Genomic DNA, 23635 nt, shown 5'->3' with positions numbered 1-23635 from the left:
CGGGGGAGACGTTTACCTGCTGCCGGTCCCCACCAGGTACGTGTTGGTGCCCTGCAGGGTCATGGGCCCCGGGTTACAGCCCAACACGCGCACCACCCGACTGGACAGCTGCTCGATGCGCTGCAGGGTGACAGCCATCTCCGCCCCGGGAACCACCGGCGCCTAGATCGCCTGTCACACGGCGCGCAGCCGGAGCCCGGTCCCGGCGGGCGGGGCGGCGGTCACGTGAGGCCTTGCGGGGCGGGCGGGGCGGCGGTCACGTGAGGCCGCGCGCTGTGAATTGGCAGGCGCCGTCAGGTGATCGGCCCCGCCTACCTGGCAGCGGACGGAGGGCGCTGGGGCTGGCTGTGGCCTGAGGTGGCTTTAGGTGTCCCGAGGTGTCCCGAAGAGCTGCCCGAGACCGAGCGGAAAGCCGGCTCTGGCGCAGAGCCTGGTTGTGTCTCCGGATTTTGGTGCCCAAGCATATCCATGACGTCGTTACTTCTCTGGAAAGTTAACCAGCCGGGATGGGCTCAGGGTAGGCAGGTGGGGGCTAGTGACTGAGTCCCCAGGTAGGAATGGCAGGCTGGCAGCCGATGCTTTCCTAGCACTCGTCCCTGAGTGCTTCTTGCCAAGGGCCACCCCGCAACATCTCGTTTATTTATTTCTTTTTAAAACCTTGATTTTTTTTTTTTTCTTTCACAGTATACTCATTCCATATCCGGATAGAAGCCCTCTCCCTCAACTCCCCCAGTCCCAACCTCCCTCCCTCTTCCCCTCATTTCTTTCCCCTAGTCCACTGAAAAGGGGAGTTCTCCACTATTGCCATCTGCCCATAGCTTGTTAAGTCTCATCAGGAGTGCCTGGGTCCTCTTCCTCTGTGGCCTGGTAAGGCTGCATCATCATGGGTGAGTGGTCAGAGAGCAGCCAACTGAGTTCATGATAGAGGCAACCCCTGATCCCCTCCCTCACAGATCCACAGGGAGACTGAGCTGCCAATAGGCCACTTCTGAGCAGGGGTCTTGGTCCTCTCCATGTATGGACCTCTGTTAGTGCATCAGTCTCTGCAGGACCCCCTGGGCTCAGATCTTTTAGTTTTGTTGGTCTCCTCGTGGGACTCCTGTCCCCCCATGACCCTCTAATCTCACCCCTCTCTTCCTCCATAAGACCCCCTATGCTCTACCCAAAGTTTGGCCCTGCTTTGATCCCTGTTGGGTGAATCCTTTCAGAAGACCCGCTATAGTAGACTCCCATCCTACTAGAAGATCATCCTGAGTGAGGTAACCCAGAAACAGAAAGACACACATGGTATACACCCACTAATAAGCAGATATTAGCTGTATAATATAGGACAGCCATCTACAGCTCTAAAGAAGCTAAACACTAAGGAGGACCCTAGGGAGGATGATTAAATTGGATTCAGAATGTCAAACAGGATAGATACCAGAAGCGGTAGAAGAGAGGGACATCTCTTTTAAATCCTCAACAGTAGCAAAATAATTGTGTCTGTGTAAGTCAGAAGACAACTTGATAACTTCAAGTGTCACTTCAGGAAGCCCAGTCTACTCTTTACAGCCTGGACTTGCCACTTAGGCCGATTGGTCAGTTGTTGACAGCACCAGGGATCGCCTTTTCTCCAGCTCCTCTGTGCAGACATTATAAAAATGTGACACTTGACACCACATTATCACATAGATTCTGGAGCTCACACCCAGGTCATCATGTTTACAGAGCAAACTCTTTACCAACTGAGCTATCTCTCCAGCCCCCGTTAATCCTCAACTCTTAAAACCCCATGAAGCCCCTAACTCTTTCACAGGCATAATTTATCCCCGCTGTATAAATGTATGATGGAGTTTTGGAGAACCAAGCTTTGTCTGTGCCTGTTTCTACTTGTTTTGCATCAATGCTTGATCCCATTTGTGGAGACTGGAGGAGCTTGTCCATCTTCCTTTCTCTCCTACCCTTGCCCACGGAAATAGATTGGTTTTGTGTCCAAGGTGAAAGTGTTTTATTTTCTCTGTAATGAGTTCTTCTCCAGGAGACAAATATTAACACATGGCTTCCCACTTTAAGAATTTGAGTTGTAAGTTATCTACAAGAAAATGGGCCGGTTTTATGATATCCGTCATGTTATGACAAATGTATACGATTGGAGAGATGTAGAATACATTCACTGCCTTTTCTACTCCTTTTAGAAATAAATGAGCAATTGATACATCTGATACCTTGGTCTGGCTTTTAGAATAGTCACTTTAAATCATCCATTCTTACGGAAGAAATGACTTGACAAGTAAACAGTTCAATATTTCAGAGTAGTTAAACTATACATTTGCTGCATGTAAGAAGTTTCTGTTTTTGGTCACAAGAAGGAATATAACTTGGAAAGTGCTAATGAAATTATCATTTTTTTGTAATGCACAATATTTTTGAAGACCAGCTGTGACATCCAACTGGGGGAAACTGAGTCAGGGAATAGATTCACGGCTGCTGGCTGCTGGCCCACCAGACATTTCTGAGGGTAATTTTCCAGGGCTGGAACTGATAGTGGCAAACTGAGGGGCCAAAATTAAGTTGCTGGCATCTGCCAGTGCTAGTAGCTTCCTGGTGTGGGCTTACACATATTATGATAATCATCAGCTGGGTCTGTTGACTTCTAGCTTTGGCTTTCCACTGGTAATAGCAAAGCATCTAAGAAAGGAAGAAAAGAGGGGAGAGAAAAAGAACACACATACACACACTTACTCTTGATGATGAAGTAAGACAGACTCCAGCAGGGAGGTTCCAATAAGCTACTTCTCTTTATTTAACTTCTCTTTATTTAGCTGCTCTTACAGGCTTCTGCTTTACACATACATATACACATGCTTACATATATACATACATTCGTACATTCATGCACACACCTTCACTCCAGAGAGTGAGCCAACCTTACAAACATACATACATACATACATACACATCCACACCTTGGTGGACGGAACAAACTGCGAAGAGTGAGTCCCAAACCACCTTACATACACGCATATACATACATCTTGGTATATGGAACAATCTCCAAGGAGCGAGTTCCAAACCACACTTTTACTCTTTTTCCCCACAGCTTGTACATCCCAGTAAGATCTTTCAAGCAGTACAAAAATCACAATGTGGTTACATTCTATTTTTTTTCAAGTGAAGGATTACAGTGAGTATACCTAAGAAAAACATATTCCTCTGTACATTCACGTGATCAAATGCTTTATGTATTATGGGTGAAAAACAAACATGGAAAACAAGTTATTCCCAAGAATGCATATACACTTGCTATAATTAATAACTAGACAACCTGTTATGAGTTAAGCAGGTGAGCAAGCGAGGAGATTTCTCAGCCAGTTTTTCTTCATTCACAGGCTGCAGTTTGTGTTTACAAGGAGAAAATCAATTATCTTAAAAAGTAATCTTCAAAAAGTCTCAAAAGTCACCAACCTCAACTTTTATATAAAAAACAATCAGCCATCTCTACTTTAAATCCTCATTAATAATTTTTATTAAATCATAACAGCTGCTGAGATAGTTAATAAAATGTAACTAATAATAATAAACAATAAAAAAACAACTTGCATCTGGAGACAGCATAGGATAATTATCAATCTCCCACAGATACTAGTATCACATTGACAGTATCCTACTTAATTCTCTTTTATGTATCTTCAGTATCCTAATTGTGTGACTTTCTAGAATTTATTACAAAATAACTTAGACTAGATAAGTTTAGCTTACAGATTAGAAAGACCTGAGAGGAACACTAGGTTCACAGAATCTGTTAAAATGGTTGAATGGAAAAGGGAGAGCCTATTTTGCCTTCTCCTTGTAAAAAAAAGCCAAAAAGGTGAGCACACCTAAAGGTCAGTTGTAATATTTCAGTAGATCTAGGATTTTCTGCTACCTTGATCCACTATTGGCATGATCTTCATGAGAACTTTTCTCATGTCACTACTGTTTTTCATTATAGTCTGTATCTAGCAGTGTAAACACATCACACTTTAAACCTTTAATAAATTTCATTCTTGATTGGAAAAGAAATGCCAGAGTATTACTTATGCATATAACTGTGTCTTAATTCTTCCAGAGAAGAGGAATTGGATACCACACAAATCCATTCACTTTCTTTTCAACTATGTTCAGAATAACAATTTATATATATATTTATAAGGTTTATCATTGCCCTAATGTTAATGTAATCTCTTTAAAAAATCTTTAGGCTTCTAATAAATGATATCCTGGGAAATAGGTAATTGACAATGCTGATTTCAAACTATCTGAAATTATTTTTTAAATTTACACTTAGGAATTATTTATGTCCTCTTATGTCATAATAATTTAAATAACATTCCACTCACTGGGGCATAAAAATAATGTTAATATTAAAGTTTCCTTTTAATGCTTGCTAATTGCACATGAAAGGCTTGTATCTACTGTAAAAAAAATCATAACAGGAAGAATAAGTACAAGAGGGAAAAATAAGTACAAGAAATTAATCACCCTGAAGCCCAGCTTCAGTGAGAGAGTCACGTCAGCTAGTGCTGACTGTGGTATGGTTCTCACTAACCAACCTCAACAAGTCCCTGGCTTGACTATTCAGAGTGCACTTTCCTGGACTTCAAACTGTTTCCTAAGATTTTCCACGTCAGAGCCCCTAGCAAAACCATCTTTACCTGACCTTTCTAAACAGTGTATTTTTCCAAATTCTTTCTACAGGTGGTGGTGGTCATTGCTGACCATCCACATCTGTAAGTTCTTTTCAAGGGTGGTGGTTGGATCATTAATGTGTCCCAGCAAAGAGATCAAGCATTGTTATTGTGAGGGCCAGTGATACTGCCCAGTGAGGGGCTGGAAGCCCGCTTAGAGTTCTCATACAACTCATGTGTTATGAAGGATGTGGTGACCACAAGGGCAGCAAGCAGAGCTGTGCTCCGTAACAGCTTGGTACTCAGGACATGAACCCCCTTGGGATTATGCCTCTCCAAGACAACTCATCTTGATTGTGCTGACTGGTGAGCCACATTCCATGAGTTCTGGAGCTGTTTTGCTGTTGCTCCGGCATGGCTCCTGACACAACGTGTCCTTTCAGAAGAACTTGGAGCACCCAGCAAAATAATTTATGTCAGGTGTTTTCATCCCACCAAGATCTAGTCACGGCAGACATGGATGACAACTGCTGAAGACTGCAGCGCTGCAGCTCTCCGCACAGCTCACACATAGCTCTGAGGTCCAAACATCTTTTTCTGCAGATCGGCAGGTCAGAGTGATCTCCCTGTTGGCGTGGGCTTTCTGGTAGTGCAGCTGCTTTCTAGGCATCCCTGCCTCTTGCTAAGTAACCTCTTACCCACACTCCTGTTGGTAACACCAGTTTAAACAAACAAACCAACCAATAAACAAAAGCTCATTGGTTCATCAATTTGGACATTGATGATGCAATTGTTACTTTGGACCGTTCTGTTGGGTCGTCCCAAGAAAAGTCTGTCATGTAGTACTTTTCACTGAAACAGTGACCTGACAGAACCAAAGATGAGTTGCGGAGGTATGATTACGTGGTCCTGGCTCTGGCCTAGTAAGGCATACAACTGAGGCTGAGCAGCCTGAGCAGGGAGCATCCATGGAAGAAGTTCCAATGTGGCTGTCCTTTTCCATATGGTGTGTGTGTTAATGTGCCTTTTTCTCTGCTGAGAGATCAGGGGTTGACAGATTCCCTGGTGGCAGGCAGATAGGGAGGGGGCCATGCTAGGGAATAAAGGAATGCTAGGGAATTTGCTAGGGCAAATTACCAAGATGGCCAACTCCTTCCTCCACCTTTCTTGCTCGAGACAAAAGCTTGGCAGCTGAAACCAAAGGCTCTGTAGGCTTTTGTCTCCCCCCAGCAGGGTCCCGCTGATGGGCTGACTCAACAAGTTGAAGGCTGGATCAGAACTTGTCACACAACAGTTCTGGGCCAAAATACCATCCTGTCTGTCTTCAACTCTTGAACTGTGGAAGGAAAGCTCATGAGAGGCTTTAAAGCCCCTGCCCTCCAGAAGAGACTGGATTGTTTGCCTTTCTGAGTCCCGCCCCCTGCTCTGCAGAGTCTTTGCTCTGTGTGTCTGCTGCTCCTGTGTTTCCTCACTCCTAATAAACGCCTTTCTCCAACTGCTGATTCTGCCTGCGGTGTTTGAGGTCTGTCTGCTGCCACCTTTTGCGCTTCAGATTTTCCTGCCTTTTTATTCTTTAGCTGGCAGAGAAAACTAATTGGATACCCCTAGACTGTATCAGAAGTGGTTACACGGTTTTTGCTACGGGTATTGAGCTATGCAACTGAGACTGAGCCACAAGGTCTGGAGTGTCCACAGTGAGAATCTCAACATGGTGGCCTTTCTCACACGTATGGGACAGTGTGTCTTCTTGCCATGTCAGTGGTTACATGGCCCCTCTAGCAAGTACTGAGAGACAACCAAGGCTGAATTGTTCATGCAGGAGAAAATCTGGATGGGCAGTCTGGGAGAAAGCCCAGAGAAGCTGGTTTTTTCTGTGTGGGATGGGATGGCATGCCTGCTTGATCTAGTGCGTGGATATAGAGGTCCTTAAAAGCGAAAAGATTTAGAACAAAGGTTGAGGTCTCTAAGAGTAACAAGTAAAGAGTGAGCATGTCAACATGCTGCCGCGGATGTGTGGCCCCTGCTTTGGGTGGTAAAACCATGTTTCGGGCCAAGATGGCTACTCAGTGAAAAAGTGCTTTTATAAGAGAGGATGCTGTTTTTTTTTTTTTACAGTTGGCAGGATATAAGAAAACGTACAAGTTCAAATATTTGCTAAGGAGCCCCTGCAGGGATAGAAAACACTTGGAACCCACAGAAAGAGCCGGACAGATTAAAAAAAAAAAAAGTGATGCTTGATGCTCAGTTCACAGGCCCGTGCATTAGGCAACTGGTCCCCTAGTCTTCCCAAACAATTCCACCCACTGTGGACCAAGCATTCAAATATATGGGCATAGGAAGCCATTCTCATTCAAACCACCACAGCCAGGTAAGGTTCTCTTCCCTCAAAAGTTAAAGAAAAGGTCAGGGACCTGATGATGGGGAAGGAGTTTTAATGGCTTTGGCGCGTCCCATGGAACATGATCTTTGTAAAGAAAGAGAGGCTTCGTCAAACATAAATAACTCAAGGACCATGCTGGGTGACTGAAGGTTGTAAATTTCTTGGTCTTCTGTTAATGTTAATACTTTGGGATCCCTTTCTGTGTGTTTGTGTGTGTTATATCTGTTCTACGACATTAGCATACAAAGTCACAGTTCTCACTGTGGCATCTTTATGTATGTGTGTCATACTTTGTTCTCATTTGTTCTGCTCTTCTCCTACACTCCCCCATTCCCTCCAGCTGGTACTTACCTCCTCTGCCTTACAATTGCATGGAATCTGCTACTCTATGTCCAACCCCAGTTAAGAGCTCTTCCTCCTCTCTTATTTCCCCCTTTTTAGTTTCACTACCATCAAACGCACATTTAAACACACACACACTTACATGTAGGTTTTTCTTATGATAGAAAATGTGTTTCTTTTTCCTTTCTTGTATCCCTTATTTTGTTTAACATAATCACTTCTAGTTGCATCATTTTTTTTTATGGTTGAAAAAAATTTTATTGTGTGTCTCATCATATTTTTTAAATATGCTCATGAATGTCTAGGAGCAAGTTCCAGATCCTGTGTTGTGAATAGTGCAGCTATAAACATTGTGGTGGAGTGAATGTGCATGGCCCCCATAGGCTCATGTCTTGGAATATTTGGTGGAACTGTTTGGGAAGGATTAGGAGGTGTGGCTTTGTTGGAGGAGGTGTGTCACCGGGTTTGAGCCTTGATGTTTTAAAAGCCTTGTGCCATTTTGAGTTAGTTTCTCTCTGTCTCTTGCTTGTGGATTGAGATATGAACTCTCAGATGCAGCTGCAGCCACTTGCCACCATGCTTTTGTTCCACCATCATGGACTCTGACACTCTGGAAGTGTAACTCAAACAAATGTTTTGTAAGTTGCTCTTGGTCAAGGTGTTTTATCATAGCAATAGAAATGTAACTTACATAGAAATGTTGATACTGGAAGTAATCTATTGCTGTGATGAAGTTGGCCATGCTGTTTTTGTAGCGCACTGTTGAAAGCTTTGGGACTTTGGGCTAGAAAAGTGGTTGAATGCTGTAAACAGCTTATTGGGCAATCCTAGTAGGAGCTTGGAAGCCAGTGATGAGGGTTATACATGAAGCTCTGGGCTAAGACAATTTTTGTGATTTTGGCAAAGAACGTGGCTGATTTCTGCCCCCTTTCTAAGACCTTGCATGGAACCAAATTGAAAAATTCTGGACTTATTTTTTTGGTGGAAGAGATTTTGAGAGAGCCTAATATTGGTTATTAGTAATCACTGCAACAAAGGTCTACAATGAAACAGCAAGAGAGGCAAAAGGAAATACAAAATGTACAGTTGAGAGAGAAAGAGAGAACCACGAGAGTCAATGTTGGCACCGAGGTCTATACTGAAAGGGATAAGAAGATGAAGGAGAGGCCTGATCTCTTTTAGAATAAAGGTAGGGTGTCCTCAGGGCAAGATCCCACCCAGCTAAGACTCTAATCTGTGAATGGAAAAAGCCTAAGGAAATTTCAGCTCCTAAAAAGCAACAGCAAATCAAAGCTGCTGCAAATGTGATTCAACGGGGCAGAGGGTTCACCCCAATTTGGTAGCCAACCTTGGCTGTGTCCTCTAAGTAGTGCTGGCTTTTGAAGGATATACTAGTAAAGGGGGTCATGGAATCTTCCTCCATAGTTTCAGAGAGCACAGATTCTGACACCAAGCAAGTGGCATAGCAGTCCCTGCTTGGAGGGCCTGAAAGGTAGTTGAGTGGAGCTGTGAATAATAAGCCTGGGTTGTGCTGCAGACTCCTAAGACACTGAAGATGCCAAAGTCATGAGACATCTGCCGAAGAGAGCTGCAGACGGGGAGTGGAACCAGCCCAAGAGAGAAAAGTGTATTGCCTACAGCAAAGCGGGAGAAACAGCTGCCTGAGCCCTCTGACATCAGAGATACTGCTATGGGACATGGAGTGTTCGCGGATGGGTTTTCGGTCTCGCTTTGGTCCAGTACATTCTTACTCTGCCCCAATTCCTCCTTTTTGGTAGAGTAATGTGTATTTTGCTTTGTAATTTGCTTTTGCTTTTTGACCTTACGGAGAGTTACAATTAAAAGATTTCTTTGAGTCTCAGAGGAGATGCTGGACTTTTGATTTTGACTTTTAAACAATATGGAAACCGTGAAAGCCTGTGGGGAATTTTAAAGCTGGACTAAGTATGTTTTACATTAAGATGTGGCATGAGCCTATGTGGTCCAGGGAGTGGAATATGGTGATTTCATTTATTTATTTATTTATTTATTTATTTATTTATTTATTTAGAGACATTGTTTCTCTGTGTAGGGCTGGCTGGTCCTGGGACTCACTTTGTAGACCAGGCTGGCCTCAAACTCAGAGATCTGCCTGCCTCCTCGTCCCAAATGCTGGAACTAAAGACATGTGCCCTCACAGCCAGGGAATGTGGTGATTTGAATGAGAACCCTCCTCATAGGCTTATATGTTTGAATACTTGGCCCCCAAACTGGTGGAACTGTTTGTGAAGAATTAGAAAGTATGGCCTTGTTAGAGGACGTGTTCCGTTGGGGTTGGACCTAGAAGTTTCAAAAGACTCCGTATTGAGCTAGTTTCATTCTGCTTCCTGCTTGTAGATTGAGGTATGAGCTCTCGGCTGCGGCTCCAGCCACCTGCTGCCTAAGCCTTAGCTCCACCATCATGGACTCTGACCTTCTAGAACTGTAAGCCCAATGAAGTACTGTTGTTTGTAAAATGCCTCGATCATGATGTCTTATTACAGCAACATAAAAGTAACTTACAATAACACGTAAATATGTGAGTGGCATATGGTAGTTTTCTTTTCAGTTGTTGTGGAGCTTCCTGTTTCCATGGTGGCTGTAAACTTTACATACCCGTTCAGAACAAGTGAGAGTTGCTCTTTCCCCACGCCCTCTCCAGCATTTATCGTCATTTGTCTTCTATGTGTACCCATTGCTGACAGGAGTGAACTGGAATCTTACAGCAGTTTAATTTGTATTTCCACGATGACTAAGGCTGTTGGGCACTTTCCAAATGTTTATTAGCCATTTGGATTTCCTCTTTTGAGATGTGTCTGTTGAACTCATTAGCATAGAAATTGAATGATTTGGTGTGTGTGTGTGTGTGTGTGTGTGTGTGTGTGATGTATAGCTGGCAAATATTTTTTTCTTCTCCATGCAGTATTTTTTACTCTGGTGATCCTTTCCTTTGCTGTACAGAAGCCCCTTAAGTTCATGGAATCCAATTTGTCAATACTTGGGTTTATTTCTCGTGTAGTCCAATTCAGAAAATCCTTACCTCTGCCTACATTTTAAAGTGTTTTACCTATGATTTCCTGTAGCAGTTTATAGGTTTTGAGTTTTATATTAAGCCCTTTGATCTATGTTGAATTGATTTTTAAGCCCAGTGAGAAATATGGATCTAGTTTCTAAATGAAAAAAAGAAGTAGAAAGGAAAGGACAGGACATGGCTGCTCTTAGGTATGGTGGAGGAGAGAGTTGATTATAGATATGTAGGCAGAGACGTCTGGGAGAGTCCAGAGTGGGCTTGAATAGACTGAACTGGACCATGTAGGGAGAGGGGGAGGGGACAGGAGAAGGAGGAGAAAGGAATCAGGTGCAGCAGTCAGAAGGCCAAAGGTACAAAACAGGGCGGGTAAGCAAAAGGGCTGGATTGTCCAGGGAAAAGCCTCTGAGGGAAGGGCAGCCCAGCTGCCCTCGATGGCCTGGGTAGTTCAGGCTAGAGTGCTGGGCATGCCAGCCATGCCCTGTAACAGCTTGGGACTGAGGGATGCTGGGGGTGTGGGGGACCTGGTGGCCAGGTCTGTTTTGATATGTTAAATAGGCACCCGGGTCATTCATCCCAGAGTTTCAGAGTTTGAGACTTAACAGTTTCATCTGTCTACTTGTGGAAATCCAATTTTCTCAACATCATTTTTTTTTTCCCCAAGGCAGGGTTTCTCTGGATAGCTTTGGCTGTGCCGGAACTCTGTGGACCAGGCTGGCCTCGAACTCAGAGATCTGCCTGCCTCTGCCTCCCAAGTGCTGGGTTTAAAGATGTGCTTTACCAGTGCCAGGCTCAGCACAAGTTGCGAAAGAGACCGTCTTTTCTCCATGCTGTACCTGTGGGTTTACTCCTAGGTTATCTCTTCTCTTCATTGCTCTGTACACCTGTTTCTGTGCTCTTCCCACGATGCTCACTATTGTGTCTCTGTGGTATGATTTGAGACTGGCTATTGTGATACCTCCAGCATTGTTCTTTTTGCTTTAACTCTGTGTTGCCTTTTGCGCTTCTCTGTGAATTTAGGACTTTTGTCTAAACCTGTGAAGTCGTTGGGCATTGGATGGGAGTGCACTGAATCTGTAGATCCTTTTCTGGTAATATAGCCGTTTTCACAGATCTGTTTATCCATGAGCATGACACTGTCTCTGTGCTTATTGCAGGGTTCATTCCGCTTTACTTCCTTGGTTGGGTTTTCCCCGAGGCATTTTATTTTACCTTTGGGGCTGTTGTGAGTAGGACATGTCCCCTCAAATTGTGTCTTCTAACTGTTTAATAGTTAAGTGATAAATTTAAGGCTTGGAGTGTAAACATGAAGAAGGAAGCACGGCATTTCTTCTCCCTGACCGTTTGTCATTGCACTGTCATGTTGTACAGACTCTTATCAACAGACCAGAGCGCCACATGTGACTAACAGGGGACTTCGGTTTCATTCTCGTGTTCGATCCTAAAGAATTAAACACTCTTTCTATCCTCGTGTTCAGTGAAGAAATAAAACCCACAAGGTAAGGATTTTGAAGACAGGACATTGAATTAAAGAAGGCTTTTACATTTGTCACAAGTAGGTCTAGTTTTTCGTGAATGAATTTGGTTGTAAGTGAAACCTTTCCAGTTTTGTTTTATATTTAAATATCTGCTTTATTGCCGAATGACCACGTAGAAGGGCAAAGATTATCTATTTTGGCTGGCAGCCAGCTAGCCTCACAGCTGGGTTGATCTCTCAATGAAATTCAGTGGAATATCCTATTAAGTCCGCAAGTAGAAGCCACATTTCATAGGTGGTGTTATTTTTACCTGCGTGGTATTGGAACAGCGATCCGCTGTGGAGGTAAAGATGAGCTATCTGTAATACAAGTTATAAAACGATGTAATTGTTCAGAGAGTTGTGGGATGTCTGTATGATGGCTTTATTGTTATTTTAGTTTGCTGTGTAGATTTACTTCCTGTTTGGAATTATGTTCTGACTAAATCTAGAATGTGGACATTGCTATGTTTAACGAATCCATTAAGTCTAATGTTCTGGTAATATGATACAGTTTCTGTTTCTTAGAAATGACACTACCTTGTAAAACATTTACGAAGAACCGTTGGGCTTTTGCTGAGTGATGTCAGGCAAAGGGAATTCTCTTCATGGATGGGCTGATAAATATTCACATGGACTATTTAGGTATAAGAGCCTATAACTTTGAATTAAGTTATGTACATTAAAAAATCTACGTGAAATTGCAGTTCAATTACTGCATTTTGGTTTTAATATTCTGAAATCACCTGATTGTAGTTTTTCTGGAAGAGTCTGGAAAATGAAGTAAAGACTTTTTCATTCTTGTTTCATAAATACAGTACAATACCTTCTAGGGTTATTCTGTTGACTCTTAAAATGCTCCTAACTGGTAAAATGATACGAAACAGTATGCACGAGGTTGCGTGTGTGCATTTTGTAATCCTTTCCCTTCCGGGCTTTCAGAGCACTAAGTGTTCTTTATAGAGAGTACTGAGCTACCTCCCTAGAGCAGCACAGACTCATTGGATTACAATTCGTTTTATCAGTTTTAGGGACGAAATTCCACAATCAAGGTGCTGGCAAGGGTGGTATCTGGGGAAGCTCTCTCCTCCTGTTGCAGATGTCTGTTTCTTCCTATGCTATCCTTTCTCTGCTGTCTCTTCCTCCCCCTGCCCCCCTTTCCCCTCTTCCTTTTTGAGACACTGAGGAACAAACCCAGAGCTGGGTGAGTTTTCTCTCCCCTGAGATGCATGGCCAGCCTTTCTAAAGAGACTGTCCTTGTAATATCAGCCGCCAGAAGCTGCTGATAGGCTGTTTTCTCCTTAAAGTTCTCCCGATACAGTCACACTTGGAGATTAGGGATTCCATATTTAAATTTTGAGGGGAAAACTTTAATCTAAAGCATATGGTAAAGAATATGAAGAAAAACAATTCTCTGAAATGTCATTCATTTCTCGGATGAAACCACAGTCGACATTTGGACATTTTCTCGTCATATTTCGAAGCTCTGAGATCACACCGTGTTACACTGGGAAAAGGAAACTTTCTTGTTAAATAAAATGAGGTCAGAGTTGGTAAGGTGATGCCTACATAGTCAGGGAACCAGGAACAGAGCAAACTAACAGCCATTTCTTGAGTCCCGTGTGCCAAGTACTTTTTCTAAGGGCTTTATGGTCTGTGTGGGTTATCTTTTTCAACCTGTATAACAACTCAGTAAGCTTCTTAAATTTTTACACGTGTGACCCATGAAATTTTTATGCAGCTTTACCCATCTAGGCAAACGAAATCATTTACTGAGAATAAATTATAAAGACAATTCATTTTATGATATTTTTGAGTATACATACAATTTTACCCTTTATTAAAGATGGAGGAAAATTTGTATAATGATAAGATGGATGCACTTGCTTATTTACAAGGAATTAATGTTGGCTGACTACTTGGCACGACAGGACAATGAGCCCCTTCAAAAGTTTTTGGAGTTGATAGCCACTTTACAATTTTCAGCGGAATTGCATTTTCCTCCTACCCTCACCTCCTCCTTACTCCACACATAGTTAAAAAACACAATTACTGTTTATCTTTCTTATATTCATTTTTTTCACTACATATATCCTAGAGATCTTCTGAAACCATCTCAAATGAAGTTACTTAGCCTTCTTTTCTTAAGAGTGCATCATTTGACTACAAATATGTATCACAGTTTATTGAATAAGCCTCTCATTTACGTAGCTTCCTGTTTGCATACATCTGAATGTGTGGCCATGGTGTCCAGAAGAGGGGTCAGCTGCCCTGGAATTAAAGTTGACAAGCAATTGTCAGTTGCCTGATATGGGTGTTGGGAACTGGTGGGTGCTGGGAATCAAACTCAGGTCCTCTGCTGGAGCAGCAATTTATGTTCTCACTGGCTGAATGATCTCTCTAGCCCCATCAGCAGTTTTAATGAAAGTTTCTATAATGTCTGAGGATGTTGAACATTTTAACCATGTTTATTGACTCGTTTTATTCTTTTGAGAACTATCTCTTAGATTCATTGGTCCATTGGTTAGATAATTTGTTATTTTAGTGTTTACTTTTTCTAGATTTTAAAATAGAATCTAGGTATTAATTCCTAGTAAGTGACAAAGATTTTTCTGCCATTCTTGAGGCAGTATCTTCACTCTGGTAGCTGTTTCCTTTTCTGTGAAGATGTTTTTTTAGCTTCACTCAGTCCTATTTGTCAATTCTTGCTATTATTTCCTGAGTCTTTGGAGTCCTTTTTAGAAAGGCTTTGTCTCTGCCTGTATTTTGAGTTTTTCCCCTAAGTTTCATTTATTTCAAAGTTTCAAGTCTGACTTACATTAAGGTTCTTTATTCATTTTGAATTGATTTTTGTACAAAGTGAGAGATGGGAATCTAATTTCATCTTTCTGTATGTGGACATCCAGACTTTCCCCGTCCCCGTCCCCTCCCTCACCCTCACCCCTGCCCCTGCCCAGCACCATTTCTCGAATAGGCTGCCTTTTCCCTCATGTTTGTTTTTGGCACTTGTGAAGGATCTGACTGATGTGGCTGTGTGGGCTTATTTCTGGGTCCTCTAGTCTGACCTATTGTATGCATGCATGTGCCAGGGGTGTGCTGCCTTGCTATGGCTCTGTAGCATGATTTAGAATCAGGTAGCATTTAAGTTGTTTGCATGTTTTTTGGCAATACAAATGGTCCTATAGTAAATACCTTTGTGAGAAGACATAGTTTTAAATGATAAGTACTTGTGTTTGAGATGACAGTATCAACTAGTAATTATGTTTCTGAGACCTGACTTTTCCAAATATAAGAAGTGTAGCTATATTTAGAAACATGATCTTGAGAAACCGTGGGCCAGGCTTTATAGTTAAGAGTTACAAACATGTTTTTGTTTTGTTTTAGACATCATTATCTGTAATGAAGATCACGGTGGAGGAGACACAGCAAGGCCTTCTTGTTCCATTGGCTCTGGAGTAGAGATTTATTCACTTTTGTTTTAGTGTTCCACTTTCATAATATTTATTTATGTATTTTGGTACTAGAGACTGAATATAGGACTTCATGAATGTTAGATAAACACTATGAACTGTATCTCCATTTTTTTTCTCTACCTAGACTGGGAGAGTAGAAATTAAAATTCAGTGCTAAACTAAGTGATAAACTGATATCCATCCTGGCCTTTTTCCTATTTTTGTATCTGAAAAAGAGTAGTTGGCTGTGCTAGCTTCCGCAGCACGTATACGAAGAGTAGTTAGCCAAGAGCCATAGGCATTCATGATGAAATATACCAAGTGCAATTTTATGATGTCAGTGTTCGGCATTATAATCTATGTAGCTGATTTAGTTGCAGACATTCTCCTGTCTGTTAGGTATTTCCATGATGGACAATACCTTTTTGGTGCTTTAACATTAAGCTTTGTGCTTTGTGGAACACTCACAGTTCATTGTTTTAGCTATTCATGGTTGAAGGCTGACTTAAAGAAAGCAGGACAAGAAAATGAACATTGTTTTCTTCTACTTCACTGCTTGCAAGGAGGAGTTTTTACAAGGTGAGTGCAGATGTTTAATCCCTGACATTGCTATTTTATCCAAGCAGACGGTTTGTTTTTAAATTTAGATAGTCAAATGTGCAAGGTTCTCTATTTGCATGGAGGGCACATATTACTTGCTTCCCAACCATTAGTTTTTATGCAAATAATTGCTGCACTCTTAGGCCTTCTCCAGATTCATTGAGTCTTCTCTTTCCATCATGACATGCCCCCACCATAAGCCTCTGCAGTGGTTTGAAGGAGAGGGTTAACTATCTCTGATGTAGGATGAAGCATCCTTCAGGTATTTACCCAAGAGTGGGATTGCTGAATCTTTAGATAGATCTCTGCCCAGCTTCCTGGGGGAACCGCCACATCACTGATTTTCATAGTGACTGTAGAAGGTGGCACTCCCTCCAGCAACATCCTTTCCAACATCCTCACCAGCATGTGCTGTCATTTGTTTTACTGATATTGGCCATTCTGACTGGTGAAAAAGGAAATCTCAAAGTACTTTTGATTTATATTTCCCTGATGGCTAAGAATGATGAACTTAAGCATTTCTCAGCCATTTGTGTTTCATCTTCTGAGAACTGTGCTTAGTTTTAGATTTGGTTCTTTGTTTCTTGATGGTTAGTTTTTTAGTTTTCTGTATATTTTAGATACTAACCCTCTATCAGGTATATATAATATGCAGAGACCTCTAGCCTTTCTGTATCCTGCTACTTTGCCTGAAGAGTGATGTCCAATATTTGCTGTACAGAGATTTTTTTAGCTTCATGAGGTCCCATTTATTAGTTGTTGGTCTTGGTACCTGTGCTGTGTCCTGTTCAGAAAGACCTTCCCTGTGCAAATGAGTTCAAGACTATCTCTCACTTTCTTTTCTATCAGATGCAAGGCATCTGGTCTTGTGTTTAGGAGAGGGTGACACAAACGGATCTATCTGCATTCTTCTATGTGCAGCCATCTAGTTTGACCAGAACCATTTGTTTAAGATGCTGCTTTCCCTTCTGTGTGCCCTTTGGGCTTCTTTGTCAAAAAGCAAGTGTTCATAGGTCTGTGGATTTATATTTGGTTCTTTAATTTGGTATCATTGATCAACATGTCCTTTTTTATCCCGATACCATTTTGTTTATATTACTTATTGCTCTGTAGTACAACTTGAAATCTTGGATGGTGATGCCTGCAGACAGTATTTTTATTATTCAGGATTGTCTTAGTTATCGTGTATGTGTGTGTCCATTTCTGTATAAAGCTGAAAATTGTTTAATTTCTGTAAAGAATTGTGTTGTAACTTACTTGGGATTGTGCTGAACCTGTAGAATGCATTTGGTGGAATGATTATTTTCACAATATTTATCTTACCAATCCATGAACATGGAAAGTATTTCCGCATTGTGACATCTTCTTCAATTTCTTTCTTCAATGTCCTAAAGTTTTCTATCGTACAAGTCTTTGGCTTGTTTCATTAATTTTATCCCAAGATCTATATGTATACCTCTATCTGTATCAATACCTATCAGGGCTTGTTTAAAGTTTCAGGGGATGAAACTCCGTTATCTTCATGGTGGGGAGCGTGGCGGCCTGGAGGAGGAAGTGGTGCCTGTGAGTTCTGCAACCAGATCCAAAGGCAGCAGGAAGAGAGAGACGCTGGGACTGGCTTGGGCTTTTGAAACTCCTAAGCCCACCCCAAGCAGCACAATTCCTTCAACAAGGTCACACTTCCTAATCCCTCTCAAGTAACACCACTCCCTAATGACCAAGAATTCAAATATTTGAGCCTAAGGGGACCATTCTTTTTTTTTTTCAGCGTGTAATGTTATTTGATTTTTTTTATTAATTACACTTTATTCACATTGTATCCCTCACAAACCCCTCCCTCCTTCCCTCCTAATCCCACCTTCCCTCCCCCTTCTTCATGCATGCCTCTCCCCAAGTCCACTGATAGGGGAGGAAAGGGAACCATTCTTATTCAAACCACCACAGCTGGCAAGATTACCTCTGGGGTTTTTTGTTTGGAATCCTAGCACTTTCACTTGTGGCTTTATTTCAGCTTTGTTTTCTTTAGTGAGTCTCTTTATTTTATTATTATTCAACTATCTGCGTCCCCACAAACCTCTTTAAGGAATTAATTCATATCCTTGTTAAGCTCCTTGAACTTACTCGTAATTGTTATTTTGAAGTCCTTGTCTTGTACTTCAACTGTATCGCATTTCTCAGGGCCTGCAGTGTGAGGTCACCGCCTTCGGTAGAGACATTTTATTATGGCTGTTCATGTTTACACTTTTGCCTTCCGATCTAGGTGTCTTCAAATTATGATGCTTGAGGTATTCTTTTGGTATTGATATTTGGTCTTGTTATTGTGTGGGTGGGTCTTCTGGTCTTCAGGAGCCTTCTCTGAATCCTAGGCAAATATTGTAGCTGTCTGGTCCTTGGTAGAGAGTGCTTTGGCAAGTTGGTGGGTGACAGAAAGGAAGTGAGATGGGAGGGGCTGTGGGAAAGAGCAGTGCGGGAGACTGGGTCACACCAAAAGAGGAGTTCCCAGGGAATGGAGGTGTGGTGGGAGGCGGGGTTCTTGCAGGCAGGCTGCAGTAGGACAAAGGACAAGCCACAGGATAAAGAATAAGTGACAGCTTCTTTAGGTGTATAGATTTTAGTATAGACATATATTATATGTCTAACATACACTTAGAAGTGAGTATATGCCATCTGTGTCTTTCTGCTTTTGGGATACCTCACTCAGGATGATCTTTTATAGTTCCATCCACTTACCTGCAAATTTCACAATTTCCTTGTTTAATTGCTGAGTAATATTCCATTGTGTAAATGTACCACAATTTCTGTATCCATTACTTTGTTGAGGGACATTTGGGTTGTTTCCAGGTTCTGGCTATTATGAATAAAGCTGTTACAGACATGGTTGAGCAAATGTTCTTGGTGTGCACTTGGATATTTGCCTAGGAGAGGTATGGCTGGATCTTGGGGAAGCGCTATTCCTAATTGTCTGAGAAAGTGCAAGATTGATTTCCAGAGTGGTTGTACAAGTTTACATTCCCACCAGCAATGGGGGAGGGTTCCCCTTCTTCCCCATACTCTCTAGTATGTTTTGTCACTTGAGTTTTTGATCTTACCCATTCTGATCAGTGTAAGGTGAAATCTCAGGGTTGTTTTTGATTTGTGTTTCCCTGACGGCTAATGAAGTTGAACATTTCCTTAAGTGTTTCTCTGCCATTCTATATTCCTGTACAGAGAATTCTCTGTTTGGCTCTGTACCCATTTTTAATTGGATTATTTGATTTGTTGCTTTTTAAGCCAGAAAAGGACCCTGGGTAAGATGATCAGTCTTCACTCAGAAAGATAAACAGGATGGACATCAGAAGAGGGAGAAAAGGGACTCGGAAAGACTCTACCCAGCAGTGTACCAAAGCAGATGCTGAGGCTCATAACCAAACTTTGGGCAGAGTGCAGGGAATTTTACGAAAAAAGGGGAAGATAGAAAGACCTGGAGGGACAGGAGCACCACAAGGAGAGCAACAGAACCAAGAAATCTGTGCCCAGGAGTCTTTTCTGAGACTGATACTCCAACCAATGACCATTCATGGAGATAACTAAAACCCCTGCACAGAAGTAGCCCACGGCAGCTTAGTGTCCAAGTGGGTTTTCTAGTAAGGGGAACAGGGGCTGTCCCTGACATGAACTCAGTGGCTGGTTCTTTGATCACCTACCCCTGATGGAGGAGCAGGCCACAGAGGAAGACAATGCAGCCAGTCCTGATGAGATCTGATAGGCTAGGGTTAGATGGAAGGAGAGGAGGACCTCCTCTATCAGTGGACTTGGAGGGGGCATGGGAGAAGATGAGGGAGGAAGTGTGGGATTAGGAGGGGACGAGAGAGGGGGCTACAGCTGGGATACAAGTGAATAAACTTTAATTAATATAAAAAATGAAAATTAAAGAAAAGAATAAGAGACAGGGATGAATAGGGTAGGGTCAGGCTAGGTCAGCACCAAGACGTGGAGTTTTCAGTGAATGGAGTTGGAGTGGGAGGAGGGGCTCCTGCAAGCTCGATGCTATAGGACATAGTGTGAGAATAAGCAACATTGTTGTTCTTTAATCCAGACATACATGACTACTTTTTGAAGCTGAGTAATCAGATGAGCAAAGGTACAAAGGTTCTTTGTTTGAAAACAGCACAAAGGTTACTTGTTCTTTGCTATTGCTGTTTCTTTGCGTTGTTGCCAGGAGTTTCCAGATTTATTAATACAGTATTTTAATTTAATAGACCATTTTACTTTGTTTAAGAGACAAAAAGCATGCAATGGGAAGCGTTTGCGCTTTGGTGGAGCTGAAAGAACAGTACGTTCTTTTAGTCAGTTCTGGAAGCTCACACTCTCAATTAGGTGAAAGGGAATGGAGCCGAGGTTAGTACTGGTATGCAGATAGCTATATCGCAGATAAGACCTACTGTGTAGTACATATGAGCAGTAAGGGCTATGAAGTTCTGTTAGTCAAAGACATAAGGGTTATACTTTAAGAGGGTTATTTTTATGTTAATCTTTTTCATTAGCATACAATACACTGCATTTTATTAGGACACTTTCACCCACGTATATTGTTGTGTTTTGCTCTCATTTATTCTCTTGTCTCTCTTCCTCATCTCTTTCTTCCACCAAAGTAGTCTTAATTCTGTTTTGACTGTCCATATATAGGACTGTCCATATATAGGGCTGTCCATATATATATCTCCCCCATTTTTTAATAACTTTTTTTCCTATCCTTCTCACCTCTGACTCCTTTCTCCCCTTGAATAGTATCCTTTCTATCTTCATGGCATATATATCTAGTATTTGGCATATTAGACAAAATATAACAGTTTTCTTTCTTGAGTTCTGTTTCTCTTGCTTATATTATGGTCTCCAATTCCATTTATCTTCATGCAAATGCTACAATGTCCCTGCACCTGTCCAGGCTGGGAGCCAGGAGGCCACAGTGATTCTCCTGTCTCCACCCCCACAACCCTGGGATTGCAGGTACTCACTTGGCCATGCCTGGCTTTTTATATGGGTGCTGGGATCCAACCAGCAAGTGCTCTGGCCTACTGAGTCTTGTCTCCAGCCCCTGCATTTTCCTTACCCATTTATTTGTTAATAGACATCTGGACTGTTGTGGTAGTTCAATCATTGATGTTTTGAGAGCTCTTTATGATGGTTTACTCAGTGGCTATAGTGATTTGATTATTTCCACTACTCTGGAAATGTTCATTTACCCTGGTACATTTACCAGCATAGTTAGTTTTCTATTTTCCTGACAATAGCCACTCTGAATGGTTCGAGATGGAATCTTTGTGTTTTTTGAATTGCATATACTTATCAGCCCTTTGTGCTTCTTTTGAACTGTCTAGTTAAGGCATTTGTCCATTTATTAATTAGATAATATGGTGGCTTGAATAAACTACTAGGAGGTGTGGCTTTGTTGGAGTAGGTGTGGCCTTGTTGGAGGAAGTGTGTCACTAGGGGTGGGCTTTGAGGTTCCAGAAGCGCAACCTAGATCCACTGGCTCACTCTTCCTTCCTGCTGCCCGAGGATCTAGATGTAGAACTCAGAGCTCCTCCACCACCATATCTGCCTCCACACTGCCATGTTTCCCACCATGATGGTAATGGACTAAACCTATAACATTGTTAACCAGCCCCAATTAAATGTTTTCTTTTATAAGAGTTGCTGTGGTCCTGGAGTCTCGGCAGTGGAAACCCTAACTAAGACAGACGACCAATTGTTTTGGTGGTTATTTGAGTTCTTTGTAGGTTCTAGGTACTAGTCTCCTGTAAGATCAATATCTGGCCAAGACCTTCCTTCTGCATGTTGTCTTTCCACTCTAGTAATTGTTTTCTTTGTGGCAGAGAAACTTTTCATCCCATGTAATCCTATTTCTCAATCCTTATTAGTATTTCATGAGTTGATGGAGTCCTTTTTAGAGAGCCCTGGCCCATGCCTATATATGGAAATGTTTTCCCTATGTTTAGGTCTTTATGAGCCTGAGTGCATTTTTATATAGGGTGAGAGATAAAGACCTCATTTCAGTCTTCTACCTGCAGACACCTGTTTCCCCCAGCACCACTTGTTTTGTTTCTTTTTGGTTTCTCTGTGCAGCCTTGGCTGTCCTAGATCTCTCTGTAGACCAGGTTGGTCTGCCTACCTCTGCCTCCCTGAACACAAGTATGCACCAGCGTGCCAGGCTCCCAGCACCACTTGCTGAAGAGGTTCGTTTCTCTTGTGTGTGACTTGGTCAGAGTCCTATGGCTCTGGCTCTATGGTTTAATTTTGACTCTTCTAGTTGATTCCCTTGTCTTTGTGTTTGTTTGTTTGTTGCAGGTTATGTGACCTCATTGTGAAACCCAAAACTGTGAACTGTAAAACCCTGTTCCTTGAGCCCTATCACACACTTTTAATCCAAGAACTTTCTGTACACAGGATTTAATAAAGTTAACCCTAGGTCAAGAGGCGGAGCAAGAAACCATCTGACAGAGATTAAAGAGTAGGAGGGACTTTGAGTTGGGGGGTATTTAAGACATCGAAGAGAAGAAGAAAAAGCTTTTTAGCTCAAGCTCTGGCTTTAGCTTAGGCTTCAGCTCCTCAGGGCCCCCTGGCTTTTTGGGCTTTGAGCCAGCAAGCCTTTGACCTTGGGTTTTTTGGCCTTTTCCTCCTGGGTTGTCAGTTGAGCTGTTGAGCCTTTTGGGTTTTTTTCCATCCAGACCTGAGCTGAGAAGGAAGGTCAGCTGGGTGCTTTCTCTGCCTTTCTGACTAGCAGATTTTCACCCCAGAATCTGGCTCCTGAGTCTTTTTTGATAAAATAGAACAATTGGGATTTCTGTTTATCTATTTATTTATTTATTTATTTATTTTTGGGGGGATAGGGTTTCTCTGTGTAGTATTGACTATCCTGGACTTGCTTTGTGGCCTCAAATTCACAGAGATCTGCCTGCCTTTGCCTCCCTGAGTGTTGGGATTACAGGTATATGCCACTGTACCAGGTTTTGTGTTTTTTCTTGTGCCAGCACAAATACTATTTTTGTTTCTATGGCTCTGTAGTATAGTTTTAAATCAGCTATTATGATTTCCCCACCATTGTTTTTTCTGTTCAAGGTTGCTTTTGGTATTTGAGGTCTGTGTGTTTTCATATGAATTTGAGGATGTTTTAAAAATTTTCTTTGAAGAATGTCATAAAGTAAACAATGGTCTATCTGATTAAAAAAATAGAAAAAAAAGGATAGTAACATATACATAAGAATAAATGGGTTATAACTTGTATAAAAGATGGTTAGCTTCATTCAAAATAAAGATACCATGTAAATACTACATTGAATATTTGTAATTTATCAGATTGGCAAAAATCCCAGTGATATATACTCTATTTTGAGGAATAAAACAGACAGTGCTATACTTTATTGATTAGATGGATTCTTGTAGACTCTGCAGAGGGTAGTTTGACCACTTTGTAAGTATACTACAATATTTACTTTTGGGTAATAGATTCCCTTTTGTTACACTTGCCCACCTGTAAGATGATACATGTGCACAAATATTTAGCTGTAGTACTGATTGTTATAGCTCAATTTAGTTTTTGTTGATAGAGTTCATGGTATTATCTATGTAGCAGCAAACTGCATATTACAAAGAATGAATAGTACTGAAAAG

General features: G+C 41.8%; 2 protein-coding genes across 8 annotated transcripts in view; one reads left to right on the top strand and one right to left on the bottom strand.

Moving 5' to 3' along the window:
- Lactb2 (lactamase beta 2) overlaps positions 1-217 on the bottom strand; it is a 36435-nt gene extending 36218 nt beyond the window's left edge. The window contains exon 1 of one of the 4 annotated variants that reach the window (XM_021663466.2): positions 17-217. In XM_021663466.2, the coding sequence (XP_021519141.1) occupies positions 17-138 (122 nt within the window). In that variant the 5' untranslated portion in view covers positions 139-217. The remainder of the gene's footprint in view (positions 1-16) is intronic. The other 3 variants (XM_021663464.2, XM_060385838.1, XM_060385839.1) reach the window with 3 other exon arrangements.
- An 11292-nt stretch (positions 218-11509) lies between these two features.
- Xkr9 (XK related 9) overlaps positions 11510-23635 on the top strand; it is a 34700-nt gene continuing 22574 nt past the window's right edge. Inside the window, exons 1-3 of one of the 4 annotated variants that reach the window (XM_060385835.1) lie at positions 11510-11916; positions 12462-12578; positions 15318-15964. In XM_060385835.1, coding sequence (XP_060241818.1) covers positions 15690-15964 — 275 coding nt within the window. In that variant the 5' untranslated portion in view covers positions 11510-11916; positions 12462-12578; positions 15318-15689. Of the gene's footprint in view, positions 11917-12100; positions 12240-12461; positions 12579-15317; positions 15965-23635 lie in introns of those variants that run through there. The other 3 variants (XM_060385837.1, XM_021663463.2, XM_060385836.1) reach the window with 3 other exon arrangements.

Source organism: Meriones unguiculatus, chromosome 6 (assembly GCF_030254825.1).
Source record: "Meriones unguiculatus strain TT.TT164.6M chromosome 6, Bangor_MerUng_6.1, whole genome shotgun sequence".
Lineage (NCBI taxonomy): Eukaryota > Metazoa > Chordata > Mammalia > Rodentia > Muridae > Meriones > Meriones unguiculatus.
The sequence above is the reverse complement of the archived record's forward strand: the minus strand, read 5'-3'. Positions and strand labels throughout refer to the sequence as shown.